The 25972-nt window shown below is 38.9% G+C and overlaps 1 protein-coding gene across 1 annotated transcript in view; it reads right to left on the bottom strand.

The window, feature by feature from the left end:
- The window catches only part of LOC119720113 (sodium- and chloride-dependent glycine transporter 1-like), a 29762-nt gene extending 6851 nt beyond the window's left edge, over window positions 1-22911 (bottom strand). The window contains exons 1-11 of the mRNA XM_038189661.1: window positions 22733-22911; window positions 17824-17986; window positions 17173-17304; window positions 11873-12077; window positions 8651-8791; window positions 6531-6663; window positions 4959-5093; window positions 4438-4541; window positions 3492-3616; window positions 2655-2767; window positions 979-1107 (exon numbers count right to left, since the gene is read on the bottom strand). Of these exons, the coding sequence (XP_038045589.1) occupies window positions 979-1107; window positions 2655-2767; window positions 3492-3616; window positions 4438-4541; window positions 4959-5093; window positions 6531-6663; window positions 8651-8791; window positions 11873-12077; window positions 17173-17304; window positions 17824-17986; window positions 22733-22759 (1407 nt within the window). The 5' untranslated portion in view covers window positions 22760-22911. The remainder of the gene's footprint in view (window positions 1-978; window positions 1108-2654; window positions 2768-3491; window positions 3617-4437; window positions 4542-4958; window positions 5094-6530; window positions 6664-8650; window positions 8792-11872; window positions 12078-17172; window positions 17305-17823; window positions 17987-22732) is intronic.
- Between the last annotated feature and the right edge of the window lie 3061 nt (window positions 22912-25972).

The raw sequence follows: 25972 nt of genomic DNA, 5'->3' as shown, positions 1-25972 counted from the left end.
TCCCCCCCAAAAAATGCTCCACTCTCCTTTTTTTAACAAATTCAAGCACACCTGAATGCATTAATTTTCTTATTATGCATGGTAAGAATGCTATGTGTCTTAGTTGTTATCTACCAAAAAAATTGGATCATCCTATCAATCCACTAGGGACAGAAATGCTTAAATATGAACTCGCCTCCATTTGCCAACTGCGCTGGGGACTCAAATCACCAATTTTAAAATGTCGATTTTTGTCAAGTGTGCTTTTCAAAAATTCTACTTGGTATCTATTATGAAAGACCAGTCATCAGTTGTTGTCAAGCATACAAGAGAAAACCAACCAACCGTGGCATTGTCCATTTACTGGACTTTGACTAAAAATACCTATTTGTAAATCAACCACACGTAACAATTGTGAACAATCAGCCATAGGTGAACAATTGTTACGTGTGGTTGATTTACAAATAGGTATTTTTTAGTCAAAGTCCGATAAATGGACAATGCCATGGTTGGTTGGTTTTCTCTTGTATGCTTGATAACGACTGAGGACTGGTCTTTCATAATAGATACCAAGTAGAATTTTTGAAAAGCACACTTGACAAAAATCGACATTTTAAAATTGGTGATTTGAGTCCCCAGTGCAGTTGGCAAATGGAGGCGAGTTCATATTTAAGCATTTCTGTCCCTAATGGATTGATAGTATGATCCAATTTTTTTGGTAGATATCAACCAAGACACATAGCATTCTTACCATGCATAATAAGAAAATAATGGATGGTTTGATGTTCGGGAAATAAAAGTGGCCCAAACAGTGTTTAATACACGTACAACCGGTAGGTTTGTTTGTTAATCTGTTGACTTTTTTCAACAACGATGTTCGGTACGTTTTGTACATTAAAACTGGGAGCCAAGGATGATGTTTGGTGTAGCCGAATGTTCGGTATAGCAGTGTGCAGTATAGAGGCGTACGTTCCACTGTTTATCAAAATCTATACTTACCCTGGTGATGCAGGTGAAGCCGAGAAGGAAACCGATGGCACAGGCTACCAGCATGACCAGCGGTTTCTTCTTGCGCAGAGTGGGGAACTCATCTACAATAGCTGTCACCACAGTCTCCATGATGGTGAACTGCAGGTCAATCAGACAAAGTCAAAAGTAAAGTCTTATTAATTACACGCTGATTAATGATATGCATCGGGTCAGGTTGACCAGGCAAAACTGACCCGAAACATTAGAGATATAAACCGAATCCAAACCGAAACAGATCTTAGCTCCCTCAAAATGACCCGACCTGACCCGACCAAAAATAAGGTAAAACCGACCCGAACGATCTGGCTTGGACAAAGTGATCACTTTTTTGTTCCTACCCTTACCCACGTTGCTTGGATTCTTTCGCAAAACCATTTTCTCTCACATACTCAGTAGTAGTTTAAAATCGAGAGTAGCTCCGCTTATTGAACAAAGGCATGGTATCACCCTGCGGTATCATGAAAACTGTTACAATCTATCTACATCTATTTCACTGTCAGTCCCGATCCGACTTGAGAAACTAATACCGTGGGAACTTGACGATAGTGTGCACGTTGGCCACACTATAATGGGCTACGGTCACAGTGACTGTCAATAATAATATCTGAATACCTCAACTGTTTCGGTTTTTTTCGGTCCCGACCCAAAAATGTAAATGTAAAACCGAAACCGACCCGACCCAACTGCAAAGATGGACAAACCGACCCGAAGTCGGTTTCGGGTCGGTTTCGGTTCTGCACACCCTTTATGCTGATAATGCCAATCAGACTTTATCTCTGGTTTTCAGTAGTATGAAATAACTGAGAATATTTCTATTCCCCCTGGATGGGATGCCAGTCCATCGCAGGTTATACTCCCCAGCTAATGCCGGTACCCATTTATACTCCTGGGTGGAGATAGGCAAGTGAGGGTAAAATGGCTTGCCCAAGGACACAACATATCAAACCCCTGAAACTGGATGAGAACCCCTGACCCTCTGATCATGAGTCCTGACCCTATAACGTTTGCATGGAGACTTGACAAATAAGACTTGACATGATAGGCAAAGACATTCAAACCAGTTCTAAAGAAACACAAAGGGGTCAGTTATATTGTAGGAATTTTTTTATAGTGGCGATTCTGTTTTGACTTAACCAGTTTGCGCCGGAGGCCATGATAAAATGCCCTGGCTGTTTTTGCACCCAAGCACGGCTGACGGATTAAGACATCAAGATTGTCTTGACTCGCCTTTGGGTGACGTCTAAACACACTGATCCCTCGTGCCTTTTGTACAAACACACAAAGTCTGTGTTGTCTGCGGAGGTGGACCATGTGCTGAGTCGACCCTTGTGTGGGCTGTTGTGCACTGCCTATTGTTGTACAATTTACGCTTCAGTTCACACCCAGAGTTTTGAAGCATATGAGGTTTTGGCGAGAAATATCGTACAAATACTGTTGAAATCACACTTTGTGAATCAGTATTTGTGGCGTTTGATTGTATATCAGAAGTTGGCTGGGAAATTTTGCCTATTGAAAATTTCGAAATTTTGCCTTTTGAAAATGTTGAATTTTTTTGGCAAAAATAAACCTGGTGCAAAGTGGTTAAGGTCCCTGGCCATCCTTAATTCTTGACGATATTTTTTTTGGGTTAGATTGTAAGCTCATACTTGACTGTCCAGACCGAGAGTCAGCAACATGATGAAGAACAAGATGGCCCAGAGAGTGGAGATGGGCAGACGAGCCACTGCCTCAGGATAGGCGATGAAGGCCAGACCAAATCCTGCAAAAGGAAGACATTTTTTTTGTAAAACAATTTTATTTTGCACTGGGAGATACAAACTCAATACCATGTGTTTTGGCCCTACATCACCGTTTTGAGGTGCTCTGGCAGAACGAGACATGTACAACTAAGGCAGAGGTCGAAATGAGAGTTAGTGGGTACTAGGAAAGAAAATAAAAGTCTGCTTACAATGCTGTTTGTTGCACTTTAATTGGACCTTTCGTTGACAACTTATGGCTGTTTAAAGTTCGCATTTATCGACATGTCAGTCAAAAAAGTAAAATACTGAGAAAAATGCCTTCAAAGTTTCGTCTGTTTTGTAGTAGTCACTATGACAGATGCCTAAAGTTTTTCCTCAAAAACACTGTAATTCAAGGATTTTTATATTATTTCTTTAAAATATGTAGTAGACCTATCAAAGACTACAACTATCTATAAATCTGAATATTGAAAAAACATCACCACCTGTGTTTTTTTTTTTCATTTTTCTCCACTCTGGCCTTTGCCCAGTTCTGTCTCATTTTGCAAGAAAACATCACAATTTTGAGTCATTCCGAACCATGTTTTCATCAATTCCTTTGTTTTTCAAACCACAGTCTTCATCTAAGGGCAGAAACTGAGAAGTCTTCACATTAAGTTTTCTCTGTATTTATAATTTTGTCTGTCCATTGTGCTGATTTTATTTTCTGTGATTGTTTGCGCTTTCTAAATTTCTTAAACTCACCTTGATCGACAACTTGATCAACAGTTGTACCCAGCTCATGAGCCATGAATCCCATGATGGAGAAGATGACAAAGCCGGCAAACAGGCTGGTGGCACAGTTCAGGGTGGCCACCAAAACAGAGTCGCTGTTGCAACGAAACATCACATTTTGTAGTCAGTGAAAAGTGCTGAAATCGGTTGAAACATAAATTGACCTATCGCCGTTTGCGAGTTAGCCACGCCCCTTAGACAACCCCATGGAGTTTTTGTACACTAAGGTTGGTTTGTTTCAGATTTTGGGCGTTCTGCGTCCATTTGTCTATCAGGTAATTGGACAATATTTTCACAAGCGATTCTAACGCGATGCTACGGTGATAGGTCAATTATTTGACAACGCATCTTACAGTTTGCTGTATAAAGTACACATTGTGTCTTCAGATTGTCAAAGCAAGGGCGGACCTGGAGAGGTTACCACTGGAGGGGGGGGGGGGGGGCAGGGGGTGTGCCAGGGGCCAGAAGGGCTCCCTCAACTGTTGGTCACTGCACGGGGCGTGTGCCCCCTCCACACAAGTTGTCACTTTTTGAATAGCGCCGAAATCAGCATCCGGAACACGTACGTTCTCATTCAGCCAATTGCAGCTACGCAATGTCACACAATGAACCAACGAATATTAAGCAACAGCACACGTGTGTGCATCTTGTCAACGCTTGTGCGTACCCATTCACAGATTCACCATATTACAAACTAACGGAAATTTCCAAAATGCGTCATTTGACTCATCTTTGGCTATTACCTTTTTTTTTTTTTCAAAATGACAGCACGCCAAAAATAAATTGGTGCCATTACTATATCTTTAAACCAAGTAAGCTTTTTAACAATAATTTTGGTCGGTAATAACTTTTTGGATAGCTGCAAATGATCTACTCTTCCTCTGAGGACCAAAAGGAAAACAACAAATATTCTTACAGGTAGCAGTTGTTGTGGAACTTATTGTAGGAGGCCAAGGTGATGAGACCTCCCCACGCAGCGCTGAGGGAGAAAAAGATCTGGGTAGCAGCGTCCAACCACACCTGGCAATCATGACAACATCATTAAAAATTATTGGTATTCAACAATCTTCAACCGAATTGCTTTTGCAAGTTACAGATTTACATGTGCTAAGAATCACTGGTCATCTTGCAAAAAGGCCCCCAAAAAATGCAACCCTAAAACATTTGCCTTTTAAAAAAGGGATCAGTGGATTTTTATGTTTTCAGATTAAAGCTGAGAGCTTTTTTTTTCTTCAAATACTGAAAAAATCATGAAAATAGCACTTTGGGTTGCTGAGAAAATTCCCTTTTCAAATGTAAAAATGTGCAAGTCCCTAAATCAGTCAATAGACTGTGACCTCCTGTTTTCTGAGCTTTTTGATTATCACCAAATCAAAAGAAGGGTTTTACTCTTTATTTTGTATAAGTGAAAGTGCAAATAAGACCAGAAATGTATACCTGGGGTTCAGCCAAGCGTTCCCACTTGGGGGTGATGAAAAAGAGGACGCCGTCATAGTAGCCGGGAAGAGTGACTCCACGAACCAACAGAATCACCAGCACAACGTAGGGGAAGGTTGCAGTGAAATACACCACCTGAAAATTGAACGAGAATCCAACCAAAATTTGAAATAGATCAAACAATTAAATAATAATTTAGAAGGCTAATCATCCTTACTCACAGCTGGGATGCTGAATTGGAGAGGACGCGGCTACAACGTGGTCGGGCCGCTGGCATGTAAAGGTGCCTATGGCTGCCGGCCACATCGACCCATTAAGACCACGGAGCACAGCCTGAGATCGAAAGTGTATGATTTTTCCGGAGGGAGGAAAATCGGAGGGCCCGGAGAAAAACCCTCGTGGCACAGGAGAGAAGCAACGCACAACTCTACTCATGTGTGATCCACGGCCAGGATTCGAACAGTGGTCACCTTGGTGAGAGGCAAGCGCTTTACGCACCCATGCCACCAGAAAGTAGAACCATGGAGCAAGGGTCAGAAGGAGTCAGAACTCCCCTACTTCAAAGTGATTATGATCGTCACTGCGCTCGAAAGCATCAACAGAAAGCACCTGGCGGCCAGCTTACTCAGTTGCTTAATACCCTATTGAGATCCGTTCTCACCAAAGCTAGAAGAAAGAGTTTGCATTGCTTTGTAGAAAGCACCATGGTACACAGGCGCAGTTGTTGTACATCGCCAAAAATGAATAATTTGAAAGCATTTGTTCGGAGTTGGCTAATACTGGCTCACAATGTGGTCAACATCACTGAAACAATCATTTCATGCTGAACAAAATATGCTCTATACCTTCCGTAGGAAACCTTAAGAAATTTCCCAAAATGTCAAATTTCATAATTGATGTATTACCAATACAAAATTTCAAAAAGACATGATAAAAAGAATTCAATTTATCTTCAAATAACAGGAACAGATAGCGCTTTCAAGGACCAACAACTGCACATCGATAACTTGATTTCATAATTCACATCTAACAACTGCGCAGCTGTTAAAACCTAAAATATTTTTTTCAAAAAAGATGTGACATGCCTTATTATGCAGCATATAGGGAGGTTGTTGGTTGACCAACTACAGAGGCCGTGACGAACATCATGTTCAAATTAAGGCCGTTTGCAGTCGCGCAATGAATGGTCCAGGCTTGCGGTCACAGTGCTTTAGCTATGGACATTTCCGAGGGATTGGAATGTTCACAGTCAAAAATGTAAATCGCCCAAGACTTCAGACTCATCTGTTCCTTGCTCCATTGTGAAACTGACTAGGTTTATGGCTTCTTGTGCCCTTGAGCAAAGACACTGACAAACTGGGGAACTGCCAATAACTGGATGGCTCAGACAGGAGAGCACTGGTATGGTGTTTCAGAGGTCACAGGTTCAAACCCCGCTCCAGCAAATTTCTCTATTCAATTATACAATTGCTATTCAAATTATTTCGAGACTTAGGATCGTGAAGAATGCTTCCAAGAAGACATTGTTTCAATTGCTTTACGTGGTAAACAAAAAGACCAGGGGTTGTATACCTTTCCCGAGGACTTGATTCCCTTGATGAGGCAGAGGTAGATGATGATCCAGGCCAGGAGAAGACAGAGCAGCAGCTGCCAGATGATGGTTCCTGTCTCGCCGATGCTGTCAGACTCCTGAAGGACATTGTACCTACACGACAAAAAGAAATGAAACATGTCGTCACCGACACCACAAACTGACACTCGCGCTACTGGTCCTCAGTCTGTGAAAACTGCATAATCAACAATTTCGGTTTCACGAACTGACACCCAAGCACGTTGCGGCAATACAGCACGGAAAAAAATTATTGGAAAGGTTTGAGACGAATTTAATCAATCTGTCAACCTGTGGGCCAGTGGCGTAGCCAGGAATTTTTCAGTGGGGGGCGCTGGGGGGGGGGGGGGGGGCAGGAACATTTCATGGGGGGCGTCATGTAGATCAATGATAATTTTGGTGAAATTAAGGTCGGTGTCAGTTTGTGAAAATGAAAATGTACGGAGTGCGCGCTAAAAGTGCCGCTCTGTGCCGGGTGTCAGTTCGTGAAAACAAAAATAACACGATTCTGTAAAATATGCGCGTGTGCGACACACTCATGCGCAAGTTCGTGGTAATGTAACAGAGTAAGACTCAGCTCGCCTTGTGAATCTAGACCACAAAGTCTTTGTTTCAAGACAATATTTCGTTGGGTGCCCGGCAGAAGGGCATATGAGCGTCCTGACGCAAAAATCATTTTCAAGAAAATTGCATTGAAAGGTTCCATTGTTCCCCCGCGCGCATTTTGTATCCAATGCTCTCCCACACGTAATATAAATCGTACGAATTTGAAATTTGTCACACGTATGAATCATAAGTTTTGGAACAACTGGTATTAATGTTTAAATTTCATTAAAATGGAGGCAGTTTTTTGCATATGCCCTTTTGCTGGGAACATTTTGGTCATTACGCGCTATTGCATAAGGGCATATGCCCATATGCCCTTCTGCCGGGCATCCGACGATTTAGTCTCACTTAACTTAAGACGGTCGATCAGTCAGACAGGATATAATCTGACTCTTTAGTTCCGGCAATTACTTACAAACAAACCAGGACGACAGCAAGAAAAATATTTCCCACCTATTACAGGTTTTTCCTGCATGGAAAACCCCACAACGAAAAGACATCTTAAAGGGAATATACAACATTTGCAAACATCGAAAAATAAAACTACCAAGTTTTTGCGAAATACCTTAATAGGACGTTGGTAAATGACAGTCTAAAGCATCCTGTAAAATTATGGCACCTGGTATACTGTCATTTTCAAGAAAAGTGGTATTTTTGTATCAATTTCCAACGCTGATCGGCCGATCAGCGTTGGAAACAACTGGCTTTTTTTCAAATACTGGCCCCAATTGACTATTGCACTTGTTTGCAATCGATTACAAACCTATGAACAGGTACGAGCCAGCTAGACTGGTTCCCTGACCTTACAATTCCCCAATGTATGTAAACTGCTCTGTTTCTTCTTATATGGAGTCAGGGAACCAGACTACAGGTAAATGATCGTTTTTCTTGGTTTTTATAGCATTTTCGAACCCAAAACCTCCAAAAAGTCAGTGTAACTATATTTGCTTTATATTTCCAATCCCCCAATTCCATCCATTTCTGAAAATTACAGCAAAAGCAAATGATGTATATTCCCTTTAACTTGAAGATTAATGCTCTACTTTGGTATTTTATTTTAATCCTTAAAAATTGGGTTTTTTACATGATTTTACAAGGTTTTTAAATCATTTTGAATCAATTAGTAACTGCTAGGTCACAATTGTTTATCTCTGGTTACAGTAGCATGAAACGATTGAGAATATTTCTATTCCCCCTGGATGAGATGCTAGTCCATCCCAGGTAACTCCCCAGCTAATGCCGGTACCCATGTATACTCCTGGGTGGAAAGAGACAAGTGGGGCAAAGTGGCTTGCCCAAGGACACAACATATGGTTAGCAGCTAGATTTGAACCCCTGACCCTCTGATCATGAGTCACGAATCCTAACCACTAGGCCACACTTGCCCTCATTTTTTTTTTAGGGTGTAGGGAAGGGATGTATTTTGTTGCCAATCTCGATGACTTTTCTCCACCACTTTAAGACCCTGAATACTTACTTCCAATATTCTTCACTCGGGCGGCTGCGGCTGTCCTTGAAAGGGTCGGTGTAGCCAGAAAGATTGTAACTACCGTCGGCATCTTGTGTGATGTTATACTCTGCCATGACCTCGGCAGTTTGGTTACGAATCAACACGCAACTGGAGAGACAAAGGAAATACACAAAATGAAAAAAAGGAACAACTTGAAATCTAATAAATAGAAAGATTACTTTTTGGGACTTGAGTTGAAGGGCTCTAGCAGGAGCTTGCGACACCGTCTCGGTGTCTTTATCAACTGGCATTACTGAGGCCCTCACGTGACCTGTCACGTGACCTGTCACGTGACCATGCTTGGTCATGTGACAGGAGGCATTCGTACACCTGGGCCAGCTAGTATCCTCCATCTCTGTTCACATGGGGACGGTGCCTGCGCATTTCTACTGCCTCGCAGATTTTGCGTTGCCAGAAGTCATCCTCCCCGGCTAGGCCCGTCGCCAAGAAGGAGGGGGGGGGGGGGCAGGGGGGCCGGGCCCCCCTGACAAGCAACTGGCTCTCCCATTGGCAAAAACCCTGTGGAGTGACCTCCTGGTTTGTTTTGTGGCCCACCTAATGCCCTGAACTGGCGACGGGCCTGTCCCTGACCTGATGATCTTATCACTGTCCTTGGAGATGTTTATTTCCCGGGTTGACCTACTTTCCATGTAATTAATCCAATAATGGGCCAGCAAACAAACTTCTCCGCTCGAATTATAAAACTCAAGTAATCTTTCAAGATGTAATGTATATAATATTTGGACTTTCCAACCCCCCTCAATTTTTTTTTTCAATTTCTATTTTTTTCTGGCAATACAAAAGTTCTTCACTTTTTAATACCGAAATAGATTATGAGCCCATATTTATAGTTACAAAATCAATATATCACAAATTTTGTATTATCTGCAGTCTGGCACTAATTCAGTTCTCGCTGAATTTGTTGGGGATGGAAACTGGTCCACTTGGTAGAGCTGCATGTTTACGCGCAAAAAAAGGGGTTCTTTTTCACGGGGTTGAAGATTTCCCAAAATGGAAATCTGGTTTTCTTGTTAAAATAACACATTCAAGTAGAAAATTTGTTATGAGGAAAAAAAAAGGGCATGGACAATAGGCCCAATCAGTAGCCTTGACCCTACTGAATGCAACAAGATCCAATGAGGGAAATAGAAAAGAAAAGTCGTTAGTTCCGGCTGCATTGCTTCGTGTGCAACTCCGCAGTTTTTACACTTGACTTGTTGCTGAACGTGTTCCTTTTAACGAGCTTATGTTGAATGAAGGGGTTTCAGAAACTCGCCAAAAAAAAAAACCTTTCACCACTGTGTATTGTGGGTTGCCGATCCAACCTACTCACTATTGCTGGGTTTAACTGTTTTTTTTTAACCCCTGGATTCTTTCCAAATGTTTACTTTTTGCCAAAGCGTCTAACTTGGAATGAATGAATTTCACAATAAATATATAACGATCGAGTAATCACGAATGCAACTGGCCAAATCTTGTTGATTTGAACAAATCTTATTCTTACAAGTGGCATTTAAAGGGAATGTACATCATTGGCTTTTGCTGTTATTTTTAAAAAATGAACTATTTGAGGGGTTAGCATAATAGATCAAATATTGTTACACTGACATGTTTGAAGTTTTGTGATCGAAAATGCTGCAAAAGCCAAGAAAAACAAAAACGTTCAAGTAGTCTGGTTCCCTGACTCCACTAAAGATGAAATGGATCAATTTATAGATGCCGGAAAAATTGTTAGGTCAGGGAACCAGTCTAGCTGGCCTGCACCCGTTCATGAACATGTAACCAATAGCAAACACAATTTTGACTGGAAAAAATGGTAAATTTGGAGCAGTAGTTGAAAAATAGTTAGGTTTTTCCAACGGTGGTCGGCCGACCACCGTTGGAAATGTATACAAAAATACCATTTTCTCGAAAATGACTTCACACCAGGTGCCATAATTTTACAGGATGCTTTAGACTGTCATTAACCAACATCCTAGTGAGGTATTTCGTAAAAACTTGGTAGTTTTATTTGTCGATGTTTGCAAATGTTGTATATATTCCCTTTAAAATGCCAATTAAAATGAGAATGATAATGACAGTAAAAATGACACTTATGAAAGGTAGAGTGGACCATTCGCAGCTATCCAAAACGTAACCGATCAAATTATTATTTAAAAGCTGACATGTACTTGGTTTAAAGATAGTGATGACCTAAACTCCCTGTGAAATTATTCCTTCTGGCATGCTGTCATGGCAACCTTTGAGCTGAAATCCAGATCCAGAAAAATTTTCTCGGAATTTACAGCATTCATAGAGCTAAAACTTCATCAGGTAATCACCCACCTAAAGCCTGGTTCATACTTCATGCGAATGCGAAGCAAATTTGACGTCATGAAACATTCGCCCATGCAGTTGAAATGTGTTCAACTTTTGCGAATTCGCAGCGCGAATACTTGCCATGACGTCACAGATTCACGTTCACTTTCGCTTTCGCATGAAGTATGAACCGGGCTTTAAGCACTTTTGTTGCTTCAAACGAGAAAAAAATGCACAATTGACAAATCGGCCATTCAACCTTTAAAGAGACACTGACAATTACGACAAAAATTACACTGAAAATGACAATTCAAATGATAATTCATGTGAAATTATTCCTTCTGGCTTATTATCATGGCAACTTTTGAACTGAAATCGAGATCCATAACAACATTTATAGAGCTAAAACTCCATCAGGTACCGTAAGGGCAAAAAAAAAAGTCTACGGTTTCTGGTATGCGCGCGTGTCGCCGTAGCCATGCGCATCACCAAAATGAAAAAGTTTTTTTTTTTTCAATAAAAAATGTTTCAAAACCGCCAAACTCACTGGTTTGACTGGAATCCTGCTGCCGCACAATTTTAACGTGTTTTTAGATGGGGTTATGATCGAGAATAAACTTTATGTGGCCTCTCTGGACTCCCATATATTTGCACTAAGTTTAGTTGGGCACCATTTGCAGTCATCAGCCGACATTTGAAGCCACAAAAAAAAAAACAGGTAAAAAAAAAAAGCCCTGTCGCCGCACTACTTTTTGGGCAAGCTCCATACCAGAAGCCTAATCACCCACCTTTAGATTGTGAGCACTTTTCTTGATTCAAACCAAAAAAGACACTTAAAAAGACACCTAAAATGACAACAAAAATGACAATTCAAACAACAATGTCACTTACGTGTTGTTCTTGATAACCACACCGCCGGCTCTCAGGCAGTCACCGACGATGTCCGAGCACATGATGGTATTCCAGGCACTGCCGCACCCAATCCACGGCAGCTTGGCGGTGAAGGAGGCAAACATGTAGTACAGCGTGTACATGATGATCACGTTGTAGTAGATGCCCACAAATGAGGAAACTACCAGCATGCCATAGCCAACACCTGCAGAACCGGAAACAATTAACCATTGTCAGGGGTTAGAAAGATCTTTGAAGATTTTACTCCCTGTAAAAATTGTGTTTAATTTCTACATTCACTCAACCAAAAAAGAAAGTCCTCCCTTAAGGCGAAGTAAAAAAAAACATGTTTTTCGTCCCCACCCGCTTCCTTTTTGGAGGCCGCCTGGATTTGTTTAATTATTTTTTATTTTTGAAAAATGCAGTAAAAAAAACACCGAAAAAGTAAAATGCATCTAAAACTGTCCATTGTAGACCAATACAACTCTAAATGACACTGTAAATAGGGTCAGTTCTCTTGTCAAAATTGTCTTTCATTTTAAAAGTGTCTTTGAACAGTGGAAACACCAACGGTTGCAGGAAATTTTAAACTGGCGACCATCTTGAAGCAAATAAAAAATGAAAACAAATGAAAAAAGCCCAGGTTTCTCTTTTTTTTCAAAAACCCGGACGAGAAACATGTTTTTTGTTTTATTCGGCCTAATACTTTTTGGTCTAACTAAAACACTACTGGGCACATCTTGCTCAAATTACGACTGATCAGTACAGAAATTCCTTAGCAATCCAGCCTTACTCTTTGTTTGGCCGAAAACAGTGATAATGTGTATAAAATGATGCAATTTATGACAAATGGTAACGAAAAAAAGTTGCACTTTGGTGTACGTGCAAGGTGAGTGTGAACCACAACTTGCATCGTATACAAAAGTGCAACTGTTTTCGGTATCATTAGTCAAAAATTGCAAAAATTTGTACACATTATCACTGTTTTGGTCCAATTAAAGAGTATGGCTGGATTGCTAAGGAATTTCTGGACTGATTAGTTGTTATTTGAGCGAGAGGTGCCCAGTAGTTTTTGAGTAAGACAAAAAGTATTGGAGGGGGGGGGGACTTTCTTTTTTGGGGGAGTGTATTTAAAAAGTTTGTGTCGGGTACATGTAATGACAGAAATAAACAATATCAATAATAAAATGTTAACACATGAACTGGGTAAAGGCAGAGGGCATTAGATATCAGCAATCAAGAGTTTTGGGATCAGCGTCTGAACATTTCTTTCGCTTTTTAGTAAAAAAAGAAAATCTCTGATACGTTGATAGCATTTGTTGCATTTTGAAAAGAAATTTACTCTTCACATATACTTGTTAATTACTTGTTAATTTAATAAATCAATGTTAATTAACCTGGGCTCTACTACCTACATGCTAATTACATAGCACCAAACAGGTCTTATTTTGCTTTTTAAAAAGATCTCGACATAAGCACCGTCGATATATCGATATTACTCGATTATTCTATATTATTTTGATATTGGTATCGCCAATAGCAATTTTTTAATCATATCAAAATATCGAAATTTTCGATATTGAGGAATTCTATCCAAAATATATAAAATGCGTCAGATTATCGCCAAATAAATCTCCTGTTTGTGCTTTTACTTTGTGTTTAACATTTGCTGTATAATGAAGTGAAAGTCGGCCGCAACTTGTGTCTGTAACTCAAAACATGGCTCCATGCTCAAAATAATAACATTGCAAAATGCCAAGCGGCATCGCTTTGTGCTCTACATTCGCTAGAATTCGCGGGAAAAAAACCCTATTCTGGACAAACTGTCAGTGCTGAGATTTGTTTTAAGAAGTTCGAGCAATATGCCCAAGAAAAAGTCGTGGAAAATACGTCTTCAGGCCAAAAAAAAAAATAAGTTGGTCTCTGGTCAGCGCGCGCGTCGATTTTAATCATGCACGTCAATCTTTTTTTTTTTCAAAAATGTTCCGCGGTAGCTCCAACAGTGCCCTCTATTTCCGCACCTCCTCAATTTTGTTTACCAAAGAGTACCAAGGAATGGGAAATTGCACCAAGGCAAATGATCGAAAGCACCAAGGCAAATTATGGAGGACACCAATGTACATGAGGACACCCAAAAAGCAAAATAGTACCCCACCTTGTATGTGCAATCCAAGCTTGAAGAGAGAAAAAAAAAAAAAGCCGCGTCGCCGCGTCAATTCCGGAACTTTGGTCTGACCAGAGACCGATTTTTTTTTTTTTTGGCCTAACATCGATTATTTTTTTAATGAAGTGTCATCTTTATGGTTTTTAGCTTTTACATGGGTTGATCAATATATCAATTATGCTCGATAATGGGTTTTCGATTTATCGCTTATTGAAACTTCTGATATCGCCGGTGCTTATCCTGCCAGTATCAAAATGTCACTCCCTCTAACTTTTTATATGTGAGGTCAATCCAGTCATAACTCGTAAGCAGTATGCAGGAGTTTCTATTCATTTTACATGTTATTTATGCAGGCTTCATGTACGCAGGACTGCAGAAAAGGTCTTGCCGGGGTTGTAACCGGACAAACAGACAAAGGTATAGGCCTACTCTACATTCACAAATACGGAACCACAGCCAGTGATTGTACAGACTGGTTGGCCTTACAAAACTCTGCCGAGTCACAGCAAGAAGAAATAACACAAAGTGTCAGAGGCGAATTTGCATAAATCCACAATACAGCCTGGACTATCCAATCTTGAGTGTTACGCATGGGCAGCCGTTCCCGACGTGCTCCACACACAATAAAATACCAAAACTTCACTATCAAAACAAGTGATGTATAAAGCAAACAATATAAAGGCAAGAGCAGGAACCATTGGGTACCAGGGGGAAATAATTGAATCAAACCAGGTGACCACAACTGTCTTTTTACACTGGCAGTCGATTGTGCCAAATAACTTTTGCAGAGCTTTGTGCATGCACATATGGAGAGTTTCCTTTCCAAATTCCAACACATCTCGATGAAAACAGGAAACCATTTTATTTCATAAAAGCATTTAATAAAAGCACTTTTATTAAATTTTATTGAGTATACATGGCCGGCATATAAAAAAGCAGTTTCTAAACCACATTTATTGCTTTAGGCCTAAAAAAAGTAGCTATGCTTCGGTTTCCATACCTACCCTATTCTGACAGTCCCTGCCCTAATTTTTTTATGGGAAAAATGAGAAAAAACACCCAAAACCATTCATTTCTACCTTTTACCCTTGACTACATGCAGACATCTCTATATGATCGTACACACAAAAAACTGGCCCCCCAAAAATATTCCCTACCTACCTACCCTATTTTCAAATGCCATGTATTCGGAAGCAGAACTATTTTTTGTGGGGAGGGGCCTTACTGTACGTATTCTTAAATCGTATATAACTTAAGTCGAAACTGACTTTGGACAACCAGGATTGGGCAACATTCTATAAAAAACTTGTGCAAAATAATGTTTTAAAAACAAACTCTTCATATGAACAAACAAGTTAACAACAACCTAATTTGAATAATATCACCCCGGCGCCAAAATTCCATCTTATAATAGTTTATGCGGTACCCGCTGCTATGTACATCATATTTGAACCGGCCAACCGATCCCGTTAGCTCGGTGGTCGAGTGGTAAGACATCTGCACTAGAAAGCAGGAGGTTGTGGGTTCGAGTCCCACCCGAGTGATTTTTTCCAACTTTCACTCGGGAGGTAACACACTGAGTATACAGTGTTTAAAATATATATAAAAAAATGTCGGTGAAGGGCAAAACCTAATTTGAACAAACAAGTTCTGCCTAATTCTCTACTTAGCCCATCAAAATCCACCACTCATATGCACTCTGCTTCACACAATGCTTTGGGACCAAATTCGTTGAAATCCACCAAGTGTTACTGGTGGATTTTGATGGACTTATTTCATATTGGTTATCTGCTAAAATCAACCAAAAAGGGGGGGGGGGGGATTTTGATGGATATAAGGCTAGTCATAAGCCAATATCTATGCCAACAATCAGAGTACACTGTATGATATGTGACCTCCACATTCCACTCAACCGATATAAAAGGGGAAACTTTTTGAGAATTCCATGACAAGGGATTATACGCCCAGGCCACAAATCAACCGTGGAAGAAAACCCTTTCAGATATTATGCTACGGAGCACATGGTGTGCACAAAGCACATAGTTGGCTTTTGGGGGGGGGGGTCCTCACCAGCCTAAAAATAGGCACAGTCATGTGAAACCACATAGTTCACCCCAAAATTTTCAAAGGCTGCCTGTAAAAATCATCACATAGCAAATATGAATTGGTACATGCTACAATATTTACAACTATACCAATGATATGTCACTTTTATACAGAATTATTGCTATAGCAATCTATAGCAGGAGAAATGAAACAGCAATTGTGAGATGACAATTATTAGCTTCATTTCCTTTTTTCTTATTTTTTAATACAAATTACAGTGGAAATTGGATCGCTGATAGGAATTTCTGTTCCCCCTTTTTTCCCATTCAAAATGATGAGTGTCATTTGCAACAACACTTAAACTTCCCTGCATAAATACACCAACAGGCCAAAACTGTAGCATTATATAAAGTTGAATGCAAGTATACCTTTTCTAATGGTACAATTAAATTTCTAATCATTCAGTTTTTGAAAACAAGGCAAGGTGAAGGAAAAAATTTACAAACTTTTTGAAGTCAGTGAAGTTAGTCGATCAATTTAAATTCAGTTTCAAGCAAACCTCCTTTGTGTCCTGAATTATGTGTACTTCTTTTGCAATTATTCTTCATACTAAATATTCAGAACAAAAACTAGACAAAATAAATTTTGCCATACTGATAAAAATTAACAGTTTTGAATTTAACCCTCCTATGCAATACATACATATTCTGAGCAAAGTTGTCCTCTCAGTCAAAAGTTTTCAACAGTTGAGAGTTCCCAGCCTAAATAAAACAGGATTGACTGGCTGTGACTGTTCATGAAACTTGATTTCAGCTATGCTTTGACTGTAGGTGATTGATAAGCCAGCTGTGCCTACCACTTGCTTGAATTTGACTAGTCACAGTGCCTGCTTGAAATATGATCTGACTGTTGGTGACTAGCCTGTGTGTAAAAGGCATGGCAGGGGAAGAGGATTGACTTTTGGACTGTCTGTGACTGTTCAGATAGCCGCAGGGTTTTAAGCTTGACACAAACGGTTACAGCAAGTAACCACCAGGAAACACGGTTGACATTTTCACAAAAACTGACTTTTTTTGTAATCTTTACTGACCTCTGAACATAGGCACAGCTCTCCAACAAGTGATAGGTCCCTGGCTGCAATACTGGCCAAAGCTGACTTCAAGGAAGAACAGAGGCAGGCCAGCGAAGGCCAACATGATGACGTAGGGGATCAGAAAAGCACCTGCAGACAAAAATATAATTCCACTTTACTAAGTTTTAAAAAAATTGTCTTGTCCTTTGTTTTTAACATGTGCTACTCCTATATTATCTGTCAGAATGACCCTTCTGGTGATAGAACAAAATTTTTCTCCAATAGTCTTACCTTCTCCACTGCATTTTTTTCCATCTTAATTGACGATTTTTAATAATATTTAATACTTTTATGTTCATTGTGGAGAGCAATAAAATAATAAGAAATAAAGTTCCAGATTCGAAAGTATACCCATAAGGATTCCTTTATTGGTAGAGGATTTCACAAACTTTTGAACAGTGACTTCTTCATAAAAATAAAAAAATGACAGTGAGTGATAACCAATGATATTGCTAATTAACGTCTATTGTTTTAACTTGACGTAACAATTAAGATGCAATAATTCGTCAGTCGCACCACAAAGTGACATATTGTGTACACAAAGTCCAAAGACAACACGTGTTGCAGCCCGACAAATTTCAACATCTTGAAAAGTCTGTCTTCACTCACCTCCACCATTGCGGAAACACAGGTAGGGGAACCGCCAGACGTTACCCAGGCCCACGGCGTATCCTGTACAGGACAGGAGGAACTCAAACTTGTTGGACCAGTTGCCTCTTTCCTGATTCTCATCGCCTCCGGTGTCTTCATTATCCACCAATTCCACGTTCCCCTGAAAATATTCGTGAAATAGTTACCTTTCTAAAAAAGCCATTCATTTAAAGCCAGAGTCCATCATTTGCAGCCATCCAAAAAGTAACTGGCGTAATTATTGTTGACAAACATACTTGGTTGAAAGATAGTAAGGGGACTAAACTCCCTGTGAAATTATTCTTTCTGGCAAGCTGTCATTTTGAAGAAATCAACCAAAGAAGGTCTTTCCAACGGTGCTTCTTAAAGAAGCACTGTAGGAAATTTAAATTAGTAGTTCGTTTTGTTATTCGGCAAAGCGCGCGCAAGCGTTGGCACAACGCACACGCGCGCGCGGTTGCTTTAACTCGTCAGATCAGTGCGCGACATCGCGTCGCTGTTATCAGCTAATTAGTGAGAACTTGTCTCGGATGCTGATTTCAGGCCCAATTCAAAACATGATTCAGCAACTTTTGATTTGAATCGAGATCCTAGAATTTTGTTCTCAAAATATACAGCTGAAGCTGAGCTGAAACTTCATCAGGTTAGTTGTTCAGCACCCTTCTTTAGATCTTAAGCACTTTTGTTGCTTCAAATGAACAAAATGATGGACTATACCTTTAAATAAGATATATAATTATACTTATAATTGTTTCAGATATTGAACTTCATGAAGTCCGAGGTGTCAGGCAGACCATGTTTTGCACTGGGAAAGAATGTTAGTGTCCAGACAACACTTCTTTGGTTGCGTACAAAGTCTGTGACAAATCGAGTGCATTTTCAAAGTATTTTCTAACAACATTGGAAATGTGTTTCTCAGTCCCAGATTCATGTCTTAATTTTCAACATTTTGCAATGAAGGTCAGTCATTGCACAAATTTTTTTTTATTGAAAATGTTTGCACACTAGCATATATGCAAAAACAATTTGAGTTGTAATTCGGAATATACTTAGATGATATTAGTGTTCAACTGCCTGTGAAATAACTTTATTCCTGATTCCTAGATATGGAGATAGATTTGAGGACCTTTTTAGACGATTTTTCCATGATATTTTAGGTCACCTTCCAAATTTACCAGTGACCAGTACTGACGTTTCAGCATCAATAACGGCGATGTTTTTCACTGACATGACATTATAGAACTTCTTTTTCTGCTAAAATTTAACATTTCAATCATGCCGAGCACATTTTCTAAATAACAGAACGTTAAAAAACATGGGTTTTTTTTGGATGCATTGATTTCACTGCTCTGTTTTTAGCGTCACAATACATAATCGGATTAAATTTACTAAACAAGTCCAGACGCAGAAGCCTTCGCAACCGCAAGGCTGTATGCAGGCCTGGGTTTTCACTCTTAATGTTGGCTCACTAGCATGACTAGTTACACTCTATAAGGAAAAAAAGTAGAAGAGTTTTATAAGGTGATCCAGGAAATTTATATCGGCCTTTGGTTTGGTCCTCTTTTGTGACATTAAACAACCTCTATCTGTTATTTATTAAAACCCAAAGTAAAAGAAAACCACTCAAGCAACTCCATGTGAAATTCCAGAAAACCTCCACAGGTTTTTGTTCAATGACAAAAGACAACTCATCTTAATCCCTCGGCTTGAGCTTGCAGACAGACACAAAACATGGCAGTTTGCGCCATGTCTTTTGAGCCTTGAGGATTTTTTTCCTAACAGATGTACACAATTGGCTACAGATAAAAACGATGTTTATGAGACATGCATTGCTGCCTTGTGTGGTGATGGTAATAATGGATTGTCCTTGTGTACAACTTCTCTGGTGCCGAGTGAATAAAAATGAAATAAATATATTTCATTTGGCAATGAATGTTTAATTTTGTTGCTTATTCAGCTTATTTAGCATTCTACCTGATCGGCAACTGGTTATATCATAAACAAAGAATCCTTGTAAATTATGCAAGGGAGTTAGGGTTTCAATGCAGTGCGGTCCAATGAAATAAAAGTGCTAAATTTGAGATTTAAAAGTGATGAATTTATAAAATAAATATACAATGCCCGACCATCACTGCGATAGGCCAAAAAAAAAAAATATTCGGTCTCTGGTCAGACCAAAGTTCTGGAATTGACGCGGCGATGCGGCGGGTTTTTTTGCTTCAAGCTTGGATTGTACAGACAAGGTGGGGTACTATTTTGCTTTTTTGGTGTCCTCATGTACATTGGTGTCCTCCATAATTTGCCTTGGTGCTCTCGATCATTTGCCTTGGTGCAATTCCCATTCCTTGGTGCTCTTTGGTAAAAAAAAATTGAGGAGGTGTGGCAATAGAGGGCGCTGTTGGAGCTACCGCGGAACATTTTTGAAAGAAAAAAAAGATTGACGCGCATGATTAAAATCGACACGCGCGCTGACCAGAGACCGACTTATTTTTTTTCTTGGCCTTATAAGTGGTGAAAAAGTGGCTGTGGGATTCTGCATTCAACTCAAACAATACGCGCTTGCCTAGTTGGAGCTGTCCAAATAAGTGTCTTATTTGTACATCAGCTTCTGTGGTATTATGCAGAATGCAGGAGTCCCATCATGACAATGGGGTTTGAAGTGCCTGCGAAAATCTGCACAGCAAACACCACCAGAAAGCAGACTTTGGCTTGGGAAAAGAAAGGCTAGTAGTTACCCCCTCCAAAAAAAAAAAAGGTTTCACAGTAAAAGGCCTTCAATGTCTCAACATGTATGAAATCCATGCAACATTATATTCCAATTGCTACAATGTAATTGTATGCCATTGTAGATTCGGTTACACCTCTATGTTCCGACACCCCTATGTTCCGACTGCACATATTCCTATAGCTAACCCTAACCCTAACCGGGAGTAACACAATCTAGGTTGTCGGAACATAGGGGTGTGGGAACATAGAGCAGTCACCGTAGATTCTAGCCAGAAGCTGGAAAATGTTGCAACCTGACGCCACTTCCGCGATTGTGTACAAATCTATGAAGAGTCAAGAAAATTGTTTATTTAAGTATTTCCTAACAAAATTGGAAATGTTTCTCAGTCCTACGTTCGTCTTATCATCATTTTTACAATGAATGACCTTCATTGAGATGATATATTATAAAAGTGGCATCATGTTGCAACATTATTTTCCCACTTTATTCAACTTTAAAATTTTTGAGAGGGGATGACGGATTGCGACAACATTTTGTCATAGTAAGCCCCTATATTAAACCCAAGCATTGCAAATTCTGTTGAAAATGATGGATTTTGCACCGAAAACCTTTTCAAAGGAAACATTCACTACATCAATGGAACACATCAAATCTCAACAAAGTGTTCAGGAATAGAAAACTCCATGGGAGTTTCTAAGATTCCTTGTTCACAACTAAAAGACAAAAGACAACTCCTTAATTCAAGATATGTAAATGAAATTTCATGAAAATGGAATGTCTTGGAATTCATATTTAATTATACACATGTATACACATGGCACACAAGGAACAGATGACATCAAAACACTTGTTTCCCCTTTACACATAACAAGTAATGAAATTTATTTCTTGAAAAAGGTTATTTCATGTATTTAGGCAGACTTCCTGAGGCCCCCCCCCAAAAAAAATCAGGAGTTCTGCTCTGATTACATAGCATTCGAAAATAGGGTAGGTAGGGATTTTTGGGGGGCCAAATTTTGTAGTCAATGGGGAAAGGTAGAAAGATTTTTTTGGGGGTGTTTTTTCTCATTTATCCCATAAAAAAATTAGGGTAGGGGCTGTCAGAAAAGGGTAGGTAGGGAAACCGGAAGCAGAACTAGTTTTCGGGGCCGTAACACATGCATGATATTTCTTCACCAGACTCTTTAAAGCAAAGAAATTGAAGTATATACAAGGAAAAAATGTCGCAACCTGATGCCACTTTTTTTCTTCACATGTCATCTCGGTGAAGGTTAGTCATTGCAAAAATGATGATAAGACATGAATCTGGGACTGAGAAACATTTCCAATTTTGTCAGAAACGACTTTGATAATGCACTTGACTCTCTGTACACTTTGCACACAACCATCGAAGTGGCGTCTGAATACAACATTATTTCCCAATTAAGTTAAGAATCAAGGCCCTACCCCATTTTTCCCCCTATACATGGGCGTCGCGAGGGGGGGGGAGCAAGGGGGGCACTTGCCCCCCCCCCCCCCCGAAAAGCAAAAAAAAAAAAAGAAAAGAAATACAAGCATTTTTTGGCAAAAAAGTTTTTTGCCCCCCTCTAGAAAAAATCCTGGCGACGCCCATGCCCCTATAGTCCTGAGATTGAGACATATTTCCAATTTTGTTTAATAGAAAACACTTCAAAATCTTTTTGACTCTTTGTAGATTTTGTACACAACCGCAAGCGTCTCCGTCTGGGATTTCCATGATTTGCCACTTCATTCTTTCCCTGCATTCTTTTGCATTTGTTTTGGAAAGAGTTCCATACTGGGCCACCACTCATATTCCCTAATAAGTAATACGACCTGAAAAGTACCAAAAGTTGTAAATCTGATGAAGAAATATTATTTAAGGAGTGCAAAAATTCTTAAAATACTTGCAAACTTTTTCTGTCATGGCCCATACACTAAGTGCAGGAGGTCTGAGTGGTGGCCCAGTATGGAATTCTTTCCGAACAAACGGAACAGAAAGCATACATTTTCCCCAAAATGTCAACCTAGACTGAAACACCTTGAAAAACAATCCGTTGCGGTACAACGTAACAATTTACTTAATTCAGTCACCAAAAATTCCTGTAATTATCATAAAGTTATCTTCCATAATCTTCAAGAGAAGTTGATAATGATGCCTACCTGATATTCCTCCTCTAGCTTTCCCATTTTGTCAACTTTTTGAAGTGCGTTGACGATTTTTTTAGCAGAGACTTCCGAGAAAAAGATCAACCGCCTGCGTCGATGCGAAGCCGGGGTTACGAATGAGGTCGTTAAGAAAATGGCGACGCCCCAATTTTTTCCACCGAACTTCCAAAAGCCGGCTCGTTCCACTTGAATGAACAACCCCAAAAGCAAGGCCTTGGTCGCCTCAGGGCCTATTGTCATTCAGATTTTAGGGTTTCTGTCGCTGCCACTGTCTCCGGAATTCGTCACCTACCAGGTGCGGCTGCTATTGTCAGCGTAAATTGCACCGGTGCGTCACTCCATGGAGGGTATGGAGCTAGTATTAAAGGGTAATATAACTTCAAAGAAATGTGGCTAATTTTCAGAAAAAAACATCAACCAGTCACGTTCAGTTTCGTGCAGGATTTTTGACGTACACAACAGGCGTTTTTGCTTTTCACGGTCGATATAATCTGAAACGCCCCTTTTTAAAAATTCATTGTCAAATCTGGTTTTTTTGGTGCAGTTCTTTTCTGTGCTCTTTTTTTCTAATCACAATCAGATCATAACAACCCTCCAATAGGAAACTTTGTTAGATACGTGTAGCCTTTTAGATCATAATTCGAAAAACTAGATCATAATAATCCTCCATTAGGAAACTCTGTTGTAACATTTGATCATAATCCTGCAATATTAGTGGACCAATAGGAAACTTTGTTGTATTAGATTATAAAAATCCTCCAATAGGAAGCTGCTCTGTTTTGATCATAATAATCCTCCAATAGTAGACCAACAGGAAACTTTGTTAAGGTTAGATCATAAAAATCCTCCAATAGGAAACTTTGTTGAAATTTTTTTACCACAACAATCCCCCAATAGGAAAGTTTGTTGTAAAATTTAATCAGAAAAATCCTCCAATATGAAACTTTGATGTAAAATTTGATCATAAAAATCTTCCAATAGAAAACCTAGTTGTAAAATTAGATTATCAAATCATCCAATAGGAACCTTTGTTGCAAAAATTGATAACAATAATCCTCCAATGGGAAATGTTAAATTACAATGCTCTCTGTTTAATATGCAGCATTATGGTGGGTTCTTGGGATTTTATGGATCACAAAGTTTAAAGAACTTAAAAAATAATAATCAAAGAAATGCCACACACTATTTGCTGATTGATATGTTTAATAATTATTCTGTACCTTAAATACATGTTTTCATTCATAAATTAATTCACAATTTTTTTCAAAGGCCTCCGATTAGATAAAAAAAATACACAATAATTGAAAAAAAATCGTACAGACTTACACACTGGTAAACGCTAAGAAATTCACCAAAACCTAATTACAAAAAAGAATTTCACGAAAAAAATAACAAAAACATATTTCAACATATCTAAACAAGGATATGTTGACCATAAAGACGGAGCTACAGAAATCTGTATACATTATAGTGAATAAATGTAATGATGCAAAAAAAAATAGTTTTTATGATCAAAATTCTGATTAACATTATCAAAATTTACAAATAATATTACTTGTGCACTCTACAACTCTTGCTTTGCTGTAATTGGAATGTTTAAAAAAAATACGTTAATGTAAATCTGTGATATTTCTGAGAAAAAAAATAATTACTGATGAAACGTCACGATCCTAAATATACAGAGAAAAACATGAATCATGTTAGAAAGAAGTATGGTTGAGAATAAAATATGATAAAATGTTTTCTAAAATATACAAATATTCATCACCTTTTGCAATTCTAACGAGTATAAAAACACATGTGAAAGGCATAAAATGTATGAAAGATAGAATACTTTGTACATATCCAGGAATAAAAATAGTTTGGTACGAATGCAATGAATATCAAAAAATATTGAGTGCACTGCAGAATAATTGTTTGACAATGATTGTATTTATCAAGACACAAGTGATTTACAATGTTCTCCATGATTAAATTCTGTGAAAGTTACCGAAAGTTTAAAATTAGTGCTTTGGTAATTCAAGGTGCTTAATCTTAATTTTATTTACTTAATTGTTCCGATATTGATTGAAATGAGAATCAAAATATTGTTTACAACATACTATTTAATCAGTCATGAAAACTGGTTATCTCCATTGCTTGTAATAACATTATTTTGTTGAACAGTTCATTATAAAGTCACAGTGAATTTTGCTGCAATAATTATGATAGTGTAGTGAATTTTTAATTTTTTTCATGGGTCCTTTAAAGGTAGAGTGCACCATTTGTAATTTGTGCATTTTTGTTCGTTTGAATCCACAAAAGTTCTCAAAATCTTAAAGCCCGGTTCATACTCGGCGCGAAAGCGAAAACGAACGCGAATTTATGACGTCATGGAAAGTTTTCGCGCTGCGAAATCGCAAAAGTTGAACACATTTCACTCGAGCGAATTTCGCAGTGAATGTTTTCATGACGTCAAATTCGCTTCGCATTCGCATGAATTAAGAACGCATGCTTAGTAACTATAGCCTGATGAAGTCTGAGCTGAGTGAATGCTGTACATTTTGAGAAAGCAGAACAAACATAAACATGCAATATTCAGGATCACGATTGCAATTCCAAGGTTGCCGAGTCATATTTTGAATTGCGCCGTCTCGTGACACAATCCTGAAATCAGCATTTGGGACATGATTCTCATTCAGCCGGCTGTCACCCATTCAAGGATTCTAACAATTGCAAACCAACTACAAATTAGAACGCATGGGGTGGATTCACAGTAATTTCCAAAAGTGTGTCACTTGACACATCTTTAGAAATGCCCGTCTTTTGTGGTTTTCTTCAAAATGACAGCATGCCTGAAGGAATAATTTCACAGAGAGTTTAGCGCCAGTACTATCTTTAAACCAAGTAAGCTTTTTATCAATAATTTGGTCAGTCACTTTTTGGATAGCTGCAAATGATCTACTCTTCCTCTAATTAAAAGTGCATAATTAAATTTTACTCAATTTTAATCTATCACTCAGCATAAGGCATGTCATATGCTCATGCTAAAATATGAGGTAAGAAGTGTAAAACATTGAGGCACATTGTATATAAAATAGTAATATTTGGTACAATATTTTTTTTCTTTTAATCTTAAAATGGGTATGAAAGCAACCCCAGTCATTTGTTCTAATTCATTCAACCGTCAAATAAAAAAAAATAAAAACCAAAAAGGAACTTTCAGAACAGTTTTGGTTTGGTTTCTGTTTTGAA

This window comes from Patiria miniata, unplaced genomic scaffold (assembly GCF_015706575.1).
Source record: "Patiria miniata isolate m_02_andy unplaced genomic scaffold, ASM1570657v1 HiC_scaffold_9, whole genome shotgun sequence".
In the NCBI taxonomy this organism is placed as follows: Eukaryota; Metazoa; Echinodermata; class Asteroidea; order Valvatida; family Asterinidae; genus Patiria; species Patiria miniata.
Note: the sequence above shows the minus strand (reverse complement) of the source record. Positions and strands in the feature narration are given on the sequence as shown.